We start from the raw sequence: 18,666 nt of genomic DNA, 5'->3' as shown, positions 1-18,666 counted from the left end.
CCGATTCGACTCCTTCCGGATTTCGAGTCTCCGCTCCCTAACAGATGACTCTGATCATCTCTTACTCAGCCCAGCGAGGAGTTTGAGACTGTACCTCAAGAGAACAGCCGCAGCCCGTCCCCATGTGCCTGCACTCTTCATTAGCACAGGGAGGAACAAGAGGAGGGTCACCAAGAACACCATCTCTGCGTGGATTCGTAAGGTCATAGACCACGCCCTGAGTCTGTACCCCCCTCCTTCATATTGCCCTAGAGGTCACGATTTCAGGGGTATAGCTATGTCCCTGGCCTTCAAGAGAAACTTCTCAGTGACGCAAGTTTTACAGGCTGGGGTGTGGAACCAACAAAATACGTTCACAGCCTACTACTTGCAAGACATGACCCACAGGAGGCTCTATACGTTCTCTATCGGGCCTCTGGTGGCTGCACAACAACTGGTATAAAACCTCAATCTCCTTTTTGGACAAGTAGCAGAAGGTTGAGGACACTGTTACCCAATTTTAGTCTGCTTGAATGAAAAGGTTTGACTGGCTCTTATTCTTTTCTTCATCCTCCCCTCTCTTGGGAAAAACAGCATCATTGGTTCTCTGCACAAGCTGACCTCAAACCACTGCAGGTAGACCATGCTTCCTTGTGTACCTAGTATTGAGTTAATACTGTTGCGACCCAATACCCTGGCGATGCAGGTAGAACATAGTTCTACACAGTGGTTGAAGTAACAGAAGTCTTCCGACCACTCAGCCCTGCTGCCTTTCTCCTGGGATTCAGAACGAATCTGGAGAACATAATCCTTTTGGATTATTTGCTTCTCTTCTCTCCACAAGTTTGAGAACATGTCTGATCTCTTTCATGGTTTTGGGCTGATTCTTTGGATATTTCTCTCTGCTCTTCATACTTGCATTGGGAGACATAACCCTGTGTGGTTATTTCATTTCATCCTCTTTGTTCTAGGAAATTGAATTCAGCTCATGCTTATGTTTACTTCTATAGCAACTTAGATTTGAGGATTCCTCTCCTCTTGCTCTCTGTCTCCGTCAGCCTACACTCCCCCAGGATGTGTACAAGCAACCTTAACGTCCTGCGGAGAGGCTTATATGACCAATCTTTACCCTGGCCTCGGTCTTGTTCGTCAGCCCTCTGACAATGACGTTCTCCCTTAGCCTGAGTTCACCCAACCAGTGGTGGGAGTTTGATGTCCGAAGCATCAGCCGATGTCTTCTTTGGGGATAACTCCTTTCTCCTCCTCGAGTTAGGTTTACCCCGTTGTGAGTAATCCATTCCAATGAGTGTGGTGTACTGTACTTATCTCTTTTTGACAAGGGCAGAAAATCTGCAACTCGGCTACAAATAGCATCCACTTCTTATCCCACCCACCTCTTGAGGTGCGATGGCAGTTCTCTCTGTAATCTATGTGAATGCAAACATGCTTTCAGACACCCGGACTCAGCGTTACGTCATTTTTGCAGGACTACGTGTTTCATCAAAGTATCTCCGAGCTTCTACAGTCAGTTCGTTCCTATAGAAGTGTCCAGTATTCATCCTCTCCTCGTGGAACAAGTCATTCATCCAACTCTGTTCAGCAAGACGAAGGCATATGCGGTCAAACAAGCAGGTAGTCCACAGATCGACCACTAGTACTCATACTCCTGGATTCCAGGATATCTGTCATCAAAGAAGTACCTATGATCAAACAGGCATAACAGGTCTAGGTGCGGTACTTTGCTTTTAACAGCACCTCAGGTTTTCACGAGAGTTTTAACCTTAGTGTCAACTTGAGTGTACAGGATCGACATAGTTCTCCTAAGACGTTCGGGACGTCACGCTGATCCTAACAGACTCGGTGGCTTCCCATTGTCATCACCGAGACAACTCATCGAGTTTACCGCTATCTGAGGATTGAAATAAATATCGAGAAATATCCTTGCTTCCTTATTAGAGACAGGTGTTCTTATGCATGATCATTGTCAGAAGCCTGTAGAAGTTTCCTCAGGACAACGGGGTCCAAGGAGGAAGAAGGTAGCAAGACTTCCTTCTACAAGAAGCACTTTCAGCCAGCAGTGGTTACGTCTCATAGGTCACCGTTTCTCTCTGGTTCGTCGAGCCCGCATCGAACTCCTTCGAATTCAACCTCTTCAGGGGCAGCCAGATCTCACGTGATTCAGCACTGCTCAGCATTAAGTACAGTTTTTCAACTAAAGGGTATAGATCTCTCCACTTATTGGGAGTTGTCTATGATTGTGAGGAGCTTTGAGCAGTCTTGCCCAATGTGGGATCTTGGAATCCTGGCGTGGGACGTGACCTTAGTCCTCAAGGCTATTATGCGTTCCCGTTCAAATCTTTTAGGAGGTCGTCAGACAAGGATCTGACTCTCAAGATTGTTTTTTTTTGTTAACCATAAAGTTGGCAAAATGGAAGTGGATGGAAGGAGGCCTCCTTCAGTTTTGTGCTCGATTTATGGCCACGACTATGAATTTGGGGGTGCATATCCCAAGGTTTGAGTCCTTCTCCATCCCCTGCCTCTGGGAAGCGTTGGGTGGTGATGAAGACAAGATGCTCTTGTGTCCCGTGAGGGCCCTGTAGTGCTATCTGAAAAGACCCGACACCTCAGGTCTGAGTGTTAGAGACTTTTCATTAGCACTGACAGATCAAGGAAAGATGAGAGACTCGAAGAACTAGCCAGGACCAAGGTTTGCGAAGTTAGGGTTTTGGCCCCACACTCACTTTCAAGAGAAATCTGTCTGTGGGCCTGGTGTTGAGGGCAGGTGTCTGGAAGGCAGACAAACCTTCATGGCCTTTTATTTGTGAGGGTACACCAAAAAGTCCCATGACACCTTTGTGAATGGGTCCATTGTGGCTGTTCAAGCTGTTGTGTAGTGAGGCCAGCTTCTACATGGGACAAGAGGCATGTTATTTATGGGATCAGCAGTCGAGGCATTACGTGCTGGTTAAACCAAATGCTGGTAACTTGCACTTCAGAGCAGAAAACTATAGTATATAATGATACAGTAGTATAAATCTTTCCAACATACTCTTTGTATCCTTTCACAGTCTATTGTTGAGACCGAATAAAATGTTGAGGCGAAGTGTTCCTTCAACATCCTAATGAATCCTAGATCATCGGGACACTGATTATTACCGCTCAGTATTAATATTTTACAAGTGGAGGAGTGAGTGTAAATACTCACTGACTCCGGCTCTACGTACGAGAGTTATTCCACTCTGTATTTTCCCTAGTGAGGAAATAAAAAATATTAATAATGTTGGAGGTCACAACAATTGCCTGGAGAGTAAACACAGATATGTGTCTTTCCTTCTTCTTTTCTGGCTTACTATCCTAAGCTATTAAAAATAATAGTAAGTAATGCTATTATTAAGCATGTGTATTTATATCAATGATATAAATAACCTTATACTCATTTCACCCTCTCTTTCCTTACAGGAAGAGCCAAGGGTGAAGTGTGCAGTTGTGTTCTGCAACCACAAGAGTAAAGGACTTTTGTGGGCATACGATGTACAGGTCTCATGCCCCCTACTTCATCGTATCTGGATCCCTGAGGTACTGGGACCAGTATTTTAAGTATACATTATATCAATGATATAAGCAACCTAGTACTCATTCATCCTTTTCTCCCTTACAGGAGGAGCTATGGTGAAGTGCACAGTTGCGTTCTGCAACCACAAGAGGAAGAACTTTAGTGGGCCTACGATGTGCAGGTCTTATGCCTCTGCTGCATCGTATCTGGATCCCAGAGGTATTGGGACCCGAACGGTCACTCCAATCGCTTGACCTTGCTGACCGATGGCTTTGGAAAGGATATCCCTGACACTACGGAGTCAAGGGATACAGCAAGGGAAACCCTTCGAAGGTGAGTATGAGGCTTCCAGAAGAACTCTCCAGGACCTTACCTGCTTAACAAATCTCTGAAGTGCCTACTGTTCCTTAAGGCTCAATCGAATACATTTGTGCCTCAGGTACAGGTCCAGCCTCCCTTTATCCAACGGACAGTGGACGCGTATATCAGCAAGGCACTGCAAGGCTTAGACATCCATCAACAACAGATGTCGGAGGTGCCCATTGACGCCGAACAGGACCTACTGCAAGAAGGCCCTGAATAAGATGTGGTTCAACTACCCACGGAGGAAGAAGGATCCGTTTCGACGGTGACTGAGGTCCCTCAGCTCACTGTGTCGGCATATCAACCTATGCCATCAACCTCTTCAGCCCCAACTCCCCAACTGGCTAGACAGATCGGCAGGAGCAAAGCGCTCCTAGAGTCGATCCAGCAGATGTTGACACTGTTCCGGAAGGAACAAGGGGAGAATAAGTAAGATCTCAAAGAGATGAAGAGAGAGGTACAGGAAGGGAAATGCCCCGGCACTTCCAGGGGCTCTGCTAAGCCCCTTAAAATATCTGACCTCCCTCACTGCTCCGAAACCAACCCCTGGAGGTAAAAGGAACACATGCCCATGTTGAATGGGAAGCTTTATATCTCAGAGAAGTTGGGGTCCAAATCCCTTGAAGAGCTTCAATTCTGGCCCAGCTTTCAGCATACCCAGATTGCTATGTGAGACTGCGAGATGAACCTATATCCCGCGAGGAGACTATACCGAAGAAAGTCATTGTCCTCGAACATGACAAGTCACAAGCCATCCTTACCAAGACCCAGAAAAGAGCTGGGTATATTAACTCCAAAGTCTCAGCATTGAGCAAGAAGCACCCAACCTTCATTGCTCCTTACTCCAGAGCCTTCCCCCTTTTGGGAAAAGCCCTAGACTGTGTCATGAGAGCAGTCGAAGAGGGCAAACCCTGCCCAATCCTAGAGAAATGCAAACCATTATCTCTAGCTATGCCCACCTGTGAGGAGAAATGGAAAGAGGTACATCTAACCTTCTCCGTTTCGAAGTTGGATCCTGAGATAGCAGGCCAGCAGTTAATGAGAACTTTCCAAAGTTGCCAAACCATATTTTGAAAAGAGAACAGGAGACGAAAGATAGTCTTGCTGCCTCCCTGTCTCACCAGAACTGCTTGGAATTGTGTGCAGACCTTAATTAACGCCCCACCCTATCTGGGGTGAAGACCCTTTCCCACAGGAAGTGGTCCAAGAAGTCATTGCCAAAGCCACCACGGAGAATAGGAACCTTCTCCAAAAGTGGGGCATGTCCTCAAAGAGGAAATCTTCATTAGTACTGCACAATTTCCGACCGTGACCATGACCAAGGTGCCTCAGATGGTAGCCCAGCTGCAAACAACCTTCTAGATGGTCCCTCAACAGCTGATAACCAGTCACCTGTGTTTAATCCAGGCTTCGGAGGGCACACGACCACCTTTCGGCCCTACAAAGGTAAAGGCCCAAAAAGAGGATCCTCCGGAAACCCCCCAAGGGTGGAGGAGGATGCAGTCACGGAAACAAGTCCTCAGGAACCTCTAAACAATGAGAGGTTCCAGGTAGGAGGCAGACTTTTGCACTTTCGGGATCGTTGGACCTTCGATCCCTGGTCCACAGCCAAATTACGAATGGACTTGGTTGGAAATGGAACAAATATTCACCTCACTTTTCCAAAATTCTTCCAACACTCCACCCCCTTATGGGAAAAATACACCTCATAAGAAGGTAATGAGAAAAGCGAAGTCCATTAAAATTCTAGGGAAGGCTGTTTTTTTTTGTTTCCAAGAAAGACTCGGACAAACCCAGAGTCATTCTAGACTTGTCCCCACTCAACAAGTTCATTGAGAACAAGAAGTTCCGGATGCTTACATTGCAACACATAAGGACCCTTCTACCGAAAAGGGGTGTACTCAGTCTCAATAGACCTGGCAGATGCTTATTGGCACCTACCAGTCAGTCGGCCCCTCTCCTCCTACCTAGGATTCAGGCTACAGAAGACATATGTCTTCACAGCCATGTCCCTTGGACTAAACATAGCCCCAAAGGTAATCACAAAGCTAGCGGACACAGTCGTTCAGCAACTACACTCCGAAGGAGTACAAGTAGTAGCATACCTGGACGATTGCCTGGTGCAGGCAGCATCCAAGACTACTTGTCTGCAAGCGGCCGGAAAGGTGATCCAGTCTTGGAACACCTGGGCTTCAAGATAAATCGGTAGAAGTCTCGCCTTTCTCCAGCTCAGAAGTTTCAATGGTTAGGAACCCATGGGAACTTGAAGTCACACCACCTCTCCATTCTATTAAATAAGAGGAGAGAAATAGCGGCATCTGTCAGAAGACTAATCCACCACAAGAGGATTTTAAGAGGCCAACAGGAAAGAGTACTGGGCTCTCTCCAGTTCGCAGTAGTGACAGACCCGGTGCTAGAAGCACAGCTAAAGGATGCGTCAGGAGTCTGGAGAAGATACGCATCAAACGCTCGAAGAGATCAACAAGGTTGACACCGACCCGATTGCGCATGCTATTAAGGCTGTGGTGAACGAATAAGAGCCTAGCACAGACAATTCTCTTGCAACCACCACAAACATCAGTGGTGATACACACAGACGCCTCCCTGGAAGAGCCGGGAGGCCATTCGCAAGAAATGAAAGTGCAAGAAATTGATCACTTCAGTTCAAAACTTTCACATCAACATATTGGAGGCTATGTGAGTCTTCCTGACGTTGAAGAGACTATCCCTTCACAGAGCAGTCGAGATCAGACGGATCCTCGATAACGAGGTGATAGAAATATGTCTAAATTGACAAGGCTCGAGTTCACCTCACATCATTCACGTGATGTTAGCCATCTTCCGCCTGGCAAGGAAAAAAAGATAGCATTTATCAGCAGTTCACCTTTAAGGGTTCCGCGATGTGATGGCGGATGCTCTATCCAAGCAAAAGCCGATAGAGACAGAATGGTTCTTAGACGCAGACTCATTCTCCTTTATTTTCGATAAAAGTCCCGGAACTGCAGATCGACCTCTTCGCAACGAGCGAAAACAAGAAACTACCTCGTTATGTGGCCCCTTACGAGAACCTTAAGCAGAGGCAATGGACGCCATGTCTCTCGACTGGAACGGATGGAATCGGATTTACCTGTATCCACCAACCAATCTCCTGCTAAAAGTCCTCGACAATCTAAGATCCTTCAGAGGAACAGCTGGTATAGTGGCCCCCAAATGGCCCAAAAACATTTGGTTCCCTCTAGTTCCAGAATTGAAACTGAAGCTGTTTCCTCTGCCGAACCCAGTTTTATCCAAACTGGTGCAGAAGTCGACTGTTTACATATCACCCTCGAGAACCAACAACCTGCATCTCATGATTTTTTCGTCCTAGCAGCGAACAAAAAGTTTGAGATCTCGAAGAATGAGGCCGACTTCATAGCAGAGTGCAAGTCAAGCTCAACCAGGAGACAACGTGAATTATCTTGGAAGAAATGGGTATCCCTTGTGAAAACAAGGGGACCAACAGAAATTTCAACAGGCTTCTGTCTCTCTTTCTTCAATTACCTACTTGAACAAGGCCTGACTTCCACTACGATAACTGCGAGTAAGTCGGCCCTGACTTGACCTCTCTTACACGCCTTTGAGGCAGACCTCACAAGTGAAACCGGCAACCCCTCCAAAGCCCATTACATGGTCATTGGTCAAAGTCGTGCGCTGTGCTTCGAACCTAAACAATGAGGATTGTACTCTAAAGGAACTAACACAGAAAGTCAATTTTCTGTTCGCAATAGCATCAGGGGCTAGAGTTAGTGAATAATTGGCCCTATCAGGGATGTAGGCCATATTCAGTTCCTAACCAGGAGAACTGAACCCCTTTCCTGATCCTGCCTTTCTGGCTGAGAACGAGCTACCAACCAAGATGTGGGGTCCTTGGAGAATCTGCCCACTGGAGGAAGATGTCTCTCTATGCCCATTAAAGTGTCTTAAGGTCTATCTTCGTAGAACTTCAGACTTCAAGGAAGGACAGGTCATCCGAGGCGAAACCTCAGGATCAAAATCTATCCCTAAAATAACTGAGAGCAATGCTCACCTACTTATTCGCAGAACGGATCCTGACAGCTCAATCGCAGGTCACGATCCAAAGAAAATTGCTTCTTCACGGAACTTCTTCCAACACAAGGGCTTGGTAGACTCTGCTCATACACTGGGTGGAGATCAACTAGATCATTTACAGACACTATACAAAGCAAGTACATGAAATAAAACATGTGGTGGCGGTGGGTAGTGTTTAAAAAACCCATGTTCTAGCGCTGCGATGAAAAGTGAACTGCTTTGGGACTTTCCAGTGCATCGGGTGCATGGGTACATTTACCCTCAAGTGCAAATCACAACGATGATTAACACACTGTTCCATGTAGGTGCATATCTGACCGATAACACCAGTGCCGCGTGAACGTTGCATTACGGTCAGATTTAGTTTCACATCTCCATTGAGAGGCATCATTTCGATGAAATTACATATTTTTTCGACAAGAGAAAATATGGTCCCTGATGTGTTTTCAATGCCGAATCAGATTCATACCTGATTGTAACTACATTTGATAATCTAGTTGCAAGGTAAAATACTAAACGTATTTGCATCTTATTGCTGCTATCTCAGTTACAGACGAATAAAGCATATTAGAGTTTTAATTAAACCCTAGAAGGGCCCAACTTGAAATTAGAATACAGATTTCCAAGGTATGAGAAGGGTAATTTCTAAGAATTACCATCCGTCCCTATGGAGATACAAACTTTGAATCTGTATGGTCGAAGTCGACACTTTCCCTGCAGGGGGAAGGAAGCCCTAAGCTAGTTCCAAGCTTAGTGGATATGACAGATAACGGTAATGTCGTATATAAAGGTCTAGCAGACCATATAAGGTACTCATTCAAAGTAAAGGCACTTATACAAACCCACAGATATAGTACTTTCAAGTTAATTCTCTGGTAAGCTTCCATCAGGACGACATGGCTGAGCCCAAATAACCGATTTTGAGCAAAGCGAAAAATCAATTTTTGGGTGAGATAGCCATGACGTCCTGATGGACCCACCCTTCTTCCTTAAAATGACCCCACCCGAAACAACTCTATCTGCGGATTTTCCTGCTTAAATGCAACAAAGAATGATGGGCCGTAGCAGTAACGGGGGGGGGGGGGGGGTGTCCACCGGGTACCTTGATAACGGCTCCCCTTCATTCGCCACTCTTCCCCCTCAAAGAGTAAAATCTATTCGCTGTGAAGATTACTATGTGTCGTATCAAAAAATATGTCCCCTGATATTATGGGATATCCTTAAAGTTATATCAAGGTTACTCGCGCCAGGAATTAGAATTCAGAGACCTATGGTTAATTCTCTGGGAGTATCACTGTAGCTAAATATCCCTTAGAAAGCTACCTAAAGGAACCTTCCATCAGGACGACATGGCTATCTCACCCAAAAATAGATTTTTCGCTTTGCTCAAAATCCGTTATACGACCCAGGGTCTATCAGTTTCTTATTATTGTAAACAGTTAAGGGGTGATAGTGGCCTTGCGTTGCTTCTCCACAAATCAAGCTTGGAACACTTCCAGGGAAGTTCCAGACCCTTCCACTTTTAGTTTTTAGGGGATTCCCTACCCTCCAAGCAATGAGTCTCTAATTAAAAGCCAAGGGGTTTTATGTCATGTAGGAACAAATAGCAAAATTTAAAGAGGATCTTCACAAAGCTTACCGACGTAGTCGTACGACAACTTCGGGAGAAAGGCCTTCAAGTAGCGGCGTACCTGAACGGCTGGCTAGTGTGGGCTCCTTTGGCACTGGAGTGCTCGGAAGTAGCCACTCGAGTTGTACGGTTCCTTCAGTCCCTTGGATTTCAGATCAACTTCAAGAAATCAAGACTGGCCCCAGCTCAAGACTTCCAGTCGTTGGGGATTCGTTGGTACCTCAAGTCTCACTCCCTATCTATTCCTCCCTCCAAGAGAAAGGAAATAGCAAAGTCAGTCAGGTCCCTGATCAAGTCAGGGTTGATCACCAGGCGACGCCAGGAGGGGGTTCTAGGATCTTTACTATTCGCCTTGGTAACGAACCCTGTCCTCAAAGTACGACTCAGGGATGCAAGCAGAGTTTGGAAAAGGAGAGCCTCCAAAGCTCTTCGCGACTATCAGAAGCAGACTCCGGTTTTACTGCGCAAGCAACTTAGACTGTGGTTCACTGCCAAAAGTCTTGCACAGACGGTGCCGTTGCGCTTTCCTCCTCCAGTAGTGACACTTCTTACGGACGCTCAAGAAAGTGCAAGGCCGTTGGTCTCAGAAATTTCAACAATTCCACATCAATATTCTGGAGGCCATGGCAGTTTTCTTGTCCCTCAAGAAATTACACTTGAAGGAGAACATTCATATCCGTCTAAACCTCGAAAGCAAGGTGATAGTCCATTGTATCAACAGACAAGGGTCGAGGTCTCCCCAAATAAACCACGTAATGATAGCCGTCTTTACGCTGGCTCAGAAGAAAGGTTGGCACCTGTCAACATCCCATCTTCCAGGAGTAAGAAATGTGATGGCGGATTCCCTCTCTCGGACAAAACCTCTAGAGACGGAGTGGTCTCTCGATGAAAAATCATTCTGTTTCGTGCAGGATCAAGTCCCTGGACTTCAAGTGGATCTGTTTGAGACAAGTCTCAACAAGAAACTTCCCTGCTATGTAGCACCGAACGTGGATCAAGCAGCAGTGGGCATGGATGCGATATCTTTGGATGGGAATCATTGGATGACGATTTACCTGTTCCCACCGTTCAACCTCCTCATGAAGGTTCTGGACAAGCTTCAATCTTTCAAAGGGACGGCGGCTCTGGTGGCTCTTCTGTGGCCAAAGAACAACTGGTTTCCCATCGTCACGCAATTGATACCCAAGTTGGTGCCGTGGCCAACCCGATTCTGTCCTGGGAGGTACAGCAGGAGATTGTCTACGCTTCATCATGGAGAACGAACAACCTTCATCTCATGATTTTTTCGCCCTGGCCCTGGAAAAGAAGTTCCAAATTCAACATGATAAGTGGAAATTTGTGGAAAACTATAAGTCGTCTACCACCATGACTCAGTAGGAAACGTCATGGAAGAAATGGGTCAAATACGTCAAAGACAAGAATCAAGGGTCAATTACTATGGATTTTTGTTCAGGTTTCCTGACTGATTTGCACGTTCAAGGTCTAGCTTCATTTCATGATTTCATCGTACAATTAGGCCCTCACTAGACCTATACTATATGCCTTTGATGTGAACTCTGATCTCTTCAACAAAATTCCGAAGGCTTGTGCAAGGCTACGGCCGTCGGTTCGACCGAAGCACATCTCTTGGTCTTTGGACAAAGTTTTGCAATTCGTTTCGGACATAGACAATCAAACGGCTTCTATTTGAGATCTCACTCAGAAAGTCATCTTTTTAATTGCGATGGCTTCTGGTGCTCCTGTTAGTGAAATTGTGGCGCTTTCTAGACACGAGGGCCACATTAAATTTATGGATAATGGTGAGGTTAATTTATACCCTGATCTCGCTTTTCTAGCTAAGAATGAACTTCCCTCTAAACGTTGGGATCCATGGAAAATAGTTCCCCCACCAGGTGATCCTTCCCTGTGTCCAGTGTAGTGTTTAAAAGTGTATTTACTAAGAACAGTGCAGTTTAAGGGTGGTCATTTGTTTAAAAGGGAAACAGTGGGGTCTGATTTGTCTCTGAAACAGTTAAGAGCAAAAATTACTTACTTTATACGCAGAGCGGACCCAGCTAGTATGCCATCGGGTCACAACCCTAGGGAAGTGGCTTCCTCCTTGAACTTTTTCCAGTATATGTCCTTTGAAGGACTGCAGGCATTGAAGGACTGCAGGCATATACTGGTTGGAAGTCCACTTGGGTTTTCTTCAGGCATTATCTGAAGCAATTGGAGGAGATACGCCATTTTGTGGTGGGTGCGGGAAGTGTTATCAAACCCGCTGCAACGACGTAACCCACAGTGCGTCCTAGGGCACTCCTCCAGCTTGTAATAGCAATATGTAAATAGTTGGTTTTTGCTTCAAGGAAAAAAGGAAAAATGCAATTAATCATTTCCTTTTCAGGTTCACATGTGTCTCTCCGACGCGATGTTTGTTCCTTGAGTGCTACAGCCTAGCTGTCTAAATGTGTGATTACCCCTTTTTGTACATGTGTGCTCATGTGTTTATTGATCAGGTTTGTCTTGTCTGAGTTCCCTACGGTTCCTTATGTCATGTATATGTCCCCTAATGTTACCTTATGTCTGTGTTTGGACGGGATGTATTTACCTTGTGCAAAAATTTTCCATATATGGTTAATGATGATTGCTTGTTAACTTTTGCACTGATTCTTGTGAATAAAAGGCTGTTAATTGTTACATGCCTTTTATTTTATGCCCTATTATTATGCTTGTAATTACCTTAGCAGCAATAGATTTAGTGTGCCTCCTCCTTATTATCCTTCCTGAACATAATTGGATTCATTCTCCTGGCGGGTATTGGTTCCATGTGCCTTACCTACGATGCCTCCTTCCGCTTCGGGCTCCTTAGGGTTCCCGATGCTACATTCAGGTGATTTTCCAATTGCAGAGGGCGGTCCTTTGGTCCTTATTGCCTCCTTGTCGGACCATCATACTTGTCAATACTGCCTCCGAACTGTTATTATTATTATTATTATTATTATTACTATCCAAGCCACAACCCTAGTTGGAAAAGCAAGACGCTACAAGCCCAGGGGCTCCAACAGGGAAAAATAGCCCAGTGAGGAAAGGAAATAAGGAAATAAATAAATGAAGAGAACAAATTAACAATAAATCATTCTAAAATAAGTAACAACGTCAAAACAGATATGTCATATATAAACTATTAACAACATCAAAAACAAATATGTCATAAATAAACTATAAAAAGACTCATGTCCGCCTGGTCAACAAAAAAGCATTTGCTCCAACTTTGAACTTTTGAAGTTCTACTGATTCAACCACCCGATTAGGAAGATCATTCCACAACTTGGTAACAGCTGGAATAAAACTTCTAGAGTACTGCGTAGTATTGAGCCTCGTGATGGAGAAGGCCTGGCTATTAGAATTAACTGCCTGCCTAGTATTATGAACAGGATAGAATTGTCCAGGGAGATCTGAATGTAAAGGATGGTCAGAGTTATGAAAAATCTTATGCAACATGCATAATGAACTAATTGAACGACGGTGCCAGAGATTAATATCTAGATCAGGAATAAGAAATTTAATAGACCGTAAGTTTCTGTCCAACAAATTAAGATGAGAATCAGCAGCTGAACACCAGACAGGAGAACAATACTCAAAACAAGGTAGAATGAAAGAATTAAAACACTTCTTCAGAATAGATTGATCACCGTAAATCTTGAAAGAATATATAGTTGAGAGTCATACCTATGCCTTGACGGAGTAATCCTGTAAGTGCATTTCGGTATTGGGACCTCCCTCTTTGAGGCTTCCTACTGAGTCATAGGTAATTCTCTGGTACACTTCCATCAGGACAACATGGCTTGAATCCCAAAAAATGACGTTGGAAAAATCTATATTTGTGTGAGATAGCCATGTCATCCTGATGGCCCACCCATTACGTTATCCCTCTCCGATGCCTCGTAGGATGCCTCTTTTAACAGTAGTTATGCTGCTATGCGGAATGGTGTCATCAGTGACGAACAGTACCATGAGGGGAGAGTATATGTAATGGCTCCCCACCTATCCTTCTCCCTAGATTCCTAGACTCCTAGACTGGGTTAAGCCTGTCAGGGGTGCAAATATCTATGTCCCTGATTATAAATATCTTAGGATAGTCGTTCCGGGGGTTAGAACCCTGTGATACCTGACAGTTATTCTCTTGTACTGTCACTCACAGAAATATTATACAGTAGGAAGCTGCTGGAGGGACCTTCTATCAGGACGACATGGCTATCTCGCCCAAAAATAGATTTTTCCTTCGTAAAAATCCGTTTTAATTTGTATTATTCCTAGCCATACAAACCTGAGACCTTTAATCTAACTACCCTCATCAAACCATCCCTCTAAGTCCTGGACCTAAGTATCAAAAGCGAGTTATGAGCCGACTTTGTCAGGACTCCTCACCCTGCACTCCCCAACTTCTCCAGTCAGATAACTGCTCATTATCCATTTCAATGATCGATTCCAGCTCGTGCCAAAGTACTGTAATCTTCCTAATTAAAGGACTCGGGTTTCTTTGACTAGGAAAAATACAAATGACTTTTAAATTTTTAAATTTTTTATTACTTTTATACTCTGGTGATAATGCTGTTCTGAATATTTTTTTCCAGGTTGGTTGGAGTTATCCTAAGGAAAGCAATTCTGTTTGAGAACTTTTTGTGAAACTGGCCACAATATCTAAGGAAAGCCAAAATTTCTGAGGAAACACTTGTAGTTGAATAAGACGGGTTTCAATGGAGCACCCCTGTACTGATGAACTCTGTGTCAAAGATTTTAAGAAGGACCATGTGAGTGTAGATAAAAAACAATGCACTGCTGTTAGGCCATACTATTGCAAATTATGTGGCAAACACTTTGCTCATAAAGGAAATCTCAACAGACATACAAAATTGCAAGTATGTGATCGACCTTTTTCTTGTGAACGATGCCGTAAAACTTTTGCCCAAGAAGAAATGCTCTTTAAGCATAGGGAAAAACACACACGAGAAAAGCCTTACCCTTGTGAGGTATGTGGTAAAGGGTTTACTGAAAGATCAAATCTAAGAGTGCACATGATGTATCACACAGGAGAGAGGCCTTATTCTTGTGAAGTTTGTGGTAAGACTTTCGTGGGAAGAGGAAACCTGAATATCCATATCAGAAAACACACAGGTGAGAGGCCATATGCATGTGAAATATGTGGTAAGAGTTTTCCACAAAAAGAACATCTCAACAAACACATTAGATGTCACACAAAGGAACGCCCATATATATGCGAGTTGTGTGGAAAGACTTTTATAGAACATGGACATTTAACTACTCACAGGAAACATCACAAAGAGGAACGACCATTCATGTGTGAAGTATGTGGTAAGGGATTTGTTGAGAGGTGTAACCTTAAACAGCACTTAAGAAAACATACAGGGGAGCGGCCTTATTCATGTGAGTTTTGTGATAAAGATTTTACGAGAAAAGGTATTCTAAATATACATATGAGACTACACACCGGTGAGAGACCATTCATATGTGATGTATGTAACCGTAGTTTTACTCGTAAAGACAATCTGAAACTACATAAAAGACAGCATACTGGTGAGCTGCCATTTGCTTGTGATGTGTGTGGTAGATGCTATGCTGAAAAAGGGAAGCTTAAAACCCACATGAGAAAACATACAGGTGAGCGGCCATTTGCTTGTAAGATTTGTGGTAAAACTTTTACTGAAAATGGAAAACTTACAAGACATACGAGACAGCACACAGGTGAACGGCCATTTGAATGTGAAGTTTGTGGTTCAAAGTTTATTCAGAAAAATCATCTCAATAAACACATGAGACGCCATAATGGTATAGGGCCTGTTCCTCAAAGGAATGCCTGCACCAGTGGTAGCAGAGGTTATGATAATTTGATTCCAGAAGAAATTGAAAACATTTTTACTGAAAGCAGTATTCCTGATGCTGATACAGCATTGCAGTACCATTCTGATGTGTCTCTAGTTAAAAAATCGCTATGTGAAAGTAATGACCTGGAAGATTATTCATCACAGACTTCTTGTGGAACTAATTTAATGAGGCTTGATCAGTCAGAAATTTCATCAGATTTCATTAAAAGAGAGTCTGAACGTGCAGATATCTCATTGGCTGAAGTAAAAGTTGAGGAATCTACGCTTTCTGACATAAATGTAAATATTTCAATGTAGATATGCAGTAGAAATAATAAGGGTGGTTAAATCTTATCTTGGTTATACAGACGCATGATATTGCCGGGAGTGCAGTTGTGTATAAAGATATTACAGCAAATCTTGTTTCAGTATTACAAAGCGGCAAGATTAATACTGTATTGTGTTTTAGATTACTGTACAATATATTATTTGAACAACGATGCCTTCAAAAGTTTAAATATTATCTTGGTTATACACATGCATGATATTGCTTGGTGTGCGAGTTTTGTATAAAGATATTACAGTAAATCTCATTTCAGTATAACAGAGCAGCAAGATCAATATTGCATTTTTGAGTACTGAACAGTATACAGTATTATATGAACAATGGTGCATTCAAAGGTCACAAAATTACTTTATTTAGTGTTTGGAAATTAGGAAAACATTACTTTGTATTCATCAACTAAAGATTTAATCGTACCCAGCTAAAATGAGCGTTTAAATTCTCAAACAAGAAACAATATTTAGTTTCATGTTTTGTGACTTGGAATAATTCTCATAGCCTATACCAAAATTACTTGATTTGCAAGATTGTATTTATCAAATAATTAAACTGAGGGAGGTTGAGAATTACATGAGATTGAGCATTAAAACTCCTAATTATTGTATATTTCAGTACATGCTCCAATTACGTGAACTAGATTCCATTTGTATATAATGTACAGTAGTCAAATGCAATAGTCCTGTCGTCTCCAGTCCCCCTCTGTCACCCCCAATATCTATAGATTCCAGAATTTCAGGTGTAGAAGAGTTTGGTTGATATGGGGGGGGGGGGGAGGCAGAAGCAGGATGCTGGGCGGGGGGGGGGGGGGGGGGCAGGCAGAAGCAGGATGCTGGTCGGGGGGGGGGGGACCAAGATGGGGGAAGTACTACTTGTTAGACCTGTGAGGTGTGTGATGACTGGGGAATCTCAAAAAAATATTTTTATGAACGTAAATTCAATATAATTTCATGGTTCCTAATTATATCATTATAATATTATTTTACTTACAATTATATTGTATATTTGATGCTATATTTGCTATACCATTCTCGGGAACAACTTTTTTACAAAAAATTATCGATGTTTAGTTTGACATTGTATATTGTCTCGACTGAAAAATCTCTCTAAACACAAGCTAGGAGTATCTCTCTCTCTCTCTCTCTCTCTCTCTCTCTCTCTCTCTCTCTCTCTCTCTCTCTGTATATATATATATATATATATATATATATATATATATATATATATATATATATATATATATATATATATATATATATATATATATATATATATATATATATATATACATTGATTGAAATCACGTGTGCTTGTGATATATATATATATATATATATATATATATATATATATATATATATATATATATATATATATATATATATTTACATTGATTGAAATCACGTGTGCTTATATTTACTTTGATTGAAATCACGTGTGCTTGTGATATATATATATATATATATATATATATATATATATATATATATATATATATATATATATATATATATATTGATTGAAATCACGTGTGCTTGTGATATATATATATATATATATATATATATATATATATATATATATATGTATATATATATATATATATATATATATATATATATATATATATATATATATATATATATATATATACTTTATATATATAAATATGTAAATATATATATATATATATATATATATATATATATATATGTGTGTGTGTGTGTGTGTGTGTGTGTGTGTGTGTGTGTGTGTGTGTGTGCGGGATATGGCAGAGTAGGTTTTTAGAGCGGTTGCGGGGATCGAGGCGTTTTGTTTGAAAGTACCATTCACCATCGATTAATCAGTATAATATTCTCGGCAGTGATTCAAATTCATAATTATGTTGTATAGACCCACTTGTTGTTATTTGATATAACATTCTAATAGAAAAGCTTTTGCCTAAAATAAAAATTTGGTATAGTTTGGGAATTTTATCCAGACTGAAAACCTTACTTATACCAATTCACAAGTCCAATAACAACTCACTTCCCTTAGATAGAATATCTACAACTGGTATGAACAATTCAGCATATATGAAAAGGTATTTCAGGGACCATAGTGTGTGTGTGAGCAGTCAATTATCAAGATGGCGAGTCTATGAGGATGGTTTTCATAATCAGTTACTGACCAATAAAGAAAAATTGACATAAAAACACTGGGAATGTCACCTTGGATTTTCTTTATATCATCTCGACGGTGATCACTCGTTTTGGAAAAATGTCATCTTTACAGAGGAAAAACATTTTACATCAGTGGAAGCACGAACAAGGCATTGCTGGAGGTGACGGAATACCCGCTATGACTAGACAAATATTCAGAAGAGAGCTAAGAATGGAAGAGTTCGTATTAATTTGTGGAGTTGGATGAATATTTGGAAGGTTCACTGGCAATGATTATGTGGATGCCCTGCTTCCCACAGTGAGAGCCATGGCCATTCCCAATCTACACTCAATCGTTCTAGTGCACGATAATAGCCCCACCCATACCGACACAGTAACTAGAGCTTGGTTAGAGCATCACCCAGAAATCTAAGTAATAACCTGTCTACCTAAAAGGCGTGCGACCTCAACCCCATAGAGAACCTATGGGCGAAAATGGTTCGTTATTGGGAAGTGGGAGAGCAACGAACGTGCTAAGCCATCTAAACAAGAGCGTTTGAATTTTGGGTGTCAAAACTTCACTCTACCCTATGCAAGAATCTTGTGAGGAGTATGCATGCATGTCTAAATGAAGTTGTAGACACTAATGGTGGATGAACATCAAACTAAGGAGCGTTTAGTTTACATTGTATATATGAAAGATTCTTGGA

The 18,666-nt window shown here is 42.3% G+C and overlaps 1 protein-coding gene across 2 annotated transcripts in view; it reads left to right on the top strand.

Annotated features, from left to right (window-relative positions):
- LOC137643947 (zinc finger protein ZFP2-like) overlaps positions 1–16,501 on the top strand; it is a 52,044-nt gene extending 35,543 nt beyond the window's left edge. For both annotated transcript variants that reach the window (XM_068376729.1, XM_068376738.1), the window contains one exon: positions 14,228–16,501. In XM_068376729.1, the coding sequence (XP_068232830.1) occupies positions 14,351–15,793 (1,443 nt within the window). In that variant the 5' untranslated portion in view covers positions 14,228–14,350 and the 3' untranslated portion in view covers positions 15,794–16,501. The remainder of the gene's footprint in view (positions 1–14,227) is intronic.
- Positions 16,502–18,666: the final 2,165 nt, after the last annotated feature.

This window comes from Palaemon carinicauda, chromosome 1 (genome assembly GCF_036898095.1).
Source record: "Palaemon carinicauda isolate YSFRI2023 chromosome 1, ASM3689809v2, whole genome shotgun sequence".
Taxonomy (NCBI): Eukaryota; Metazoa; Arthropoda; class Malacostraca; order Decapoda; family Palaemonidae; genus Palaemon; species Palaemon carinicauda.
This window is presented reverse-complemented; position numbering and strand designations above follow the sequence as displayed.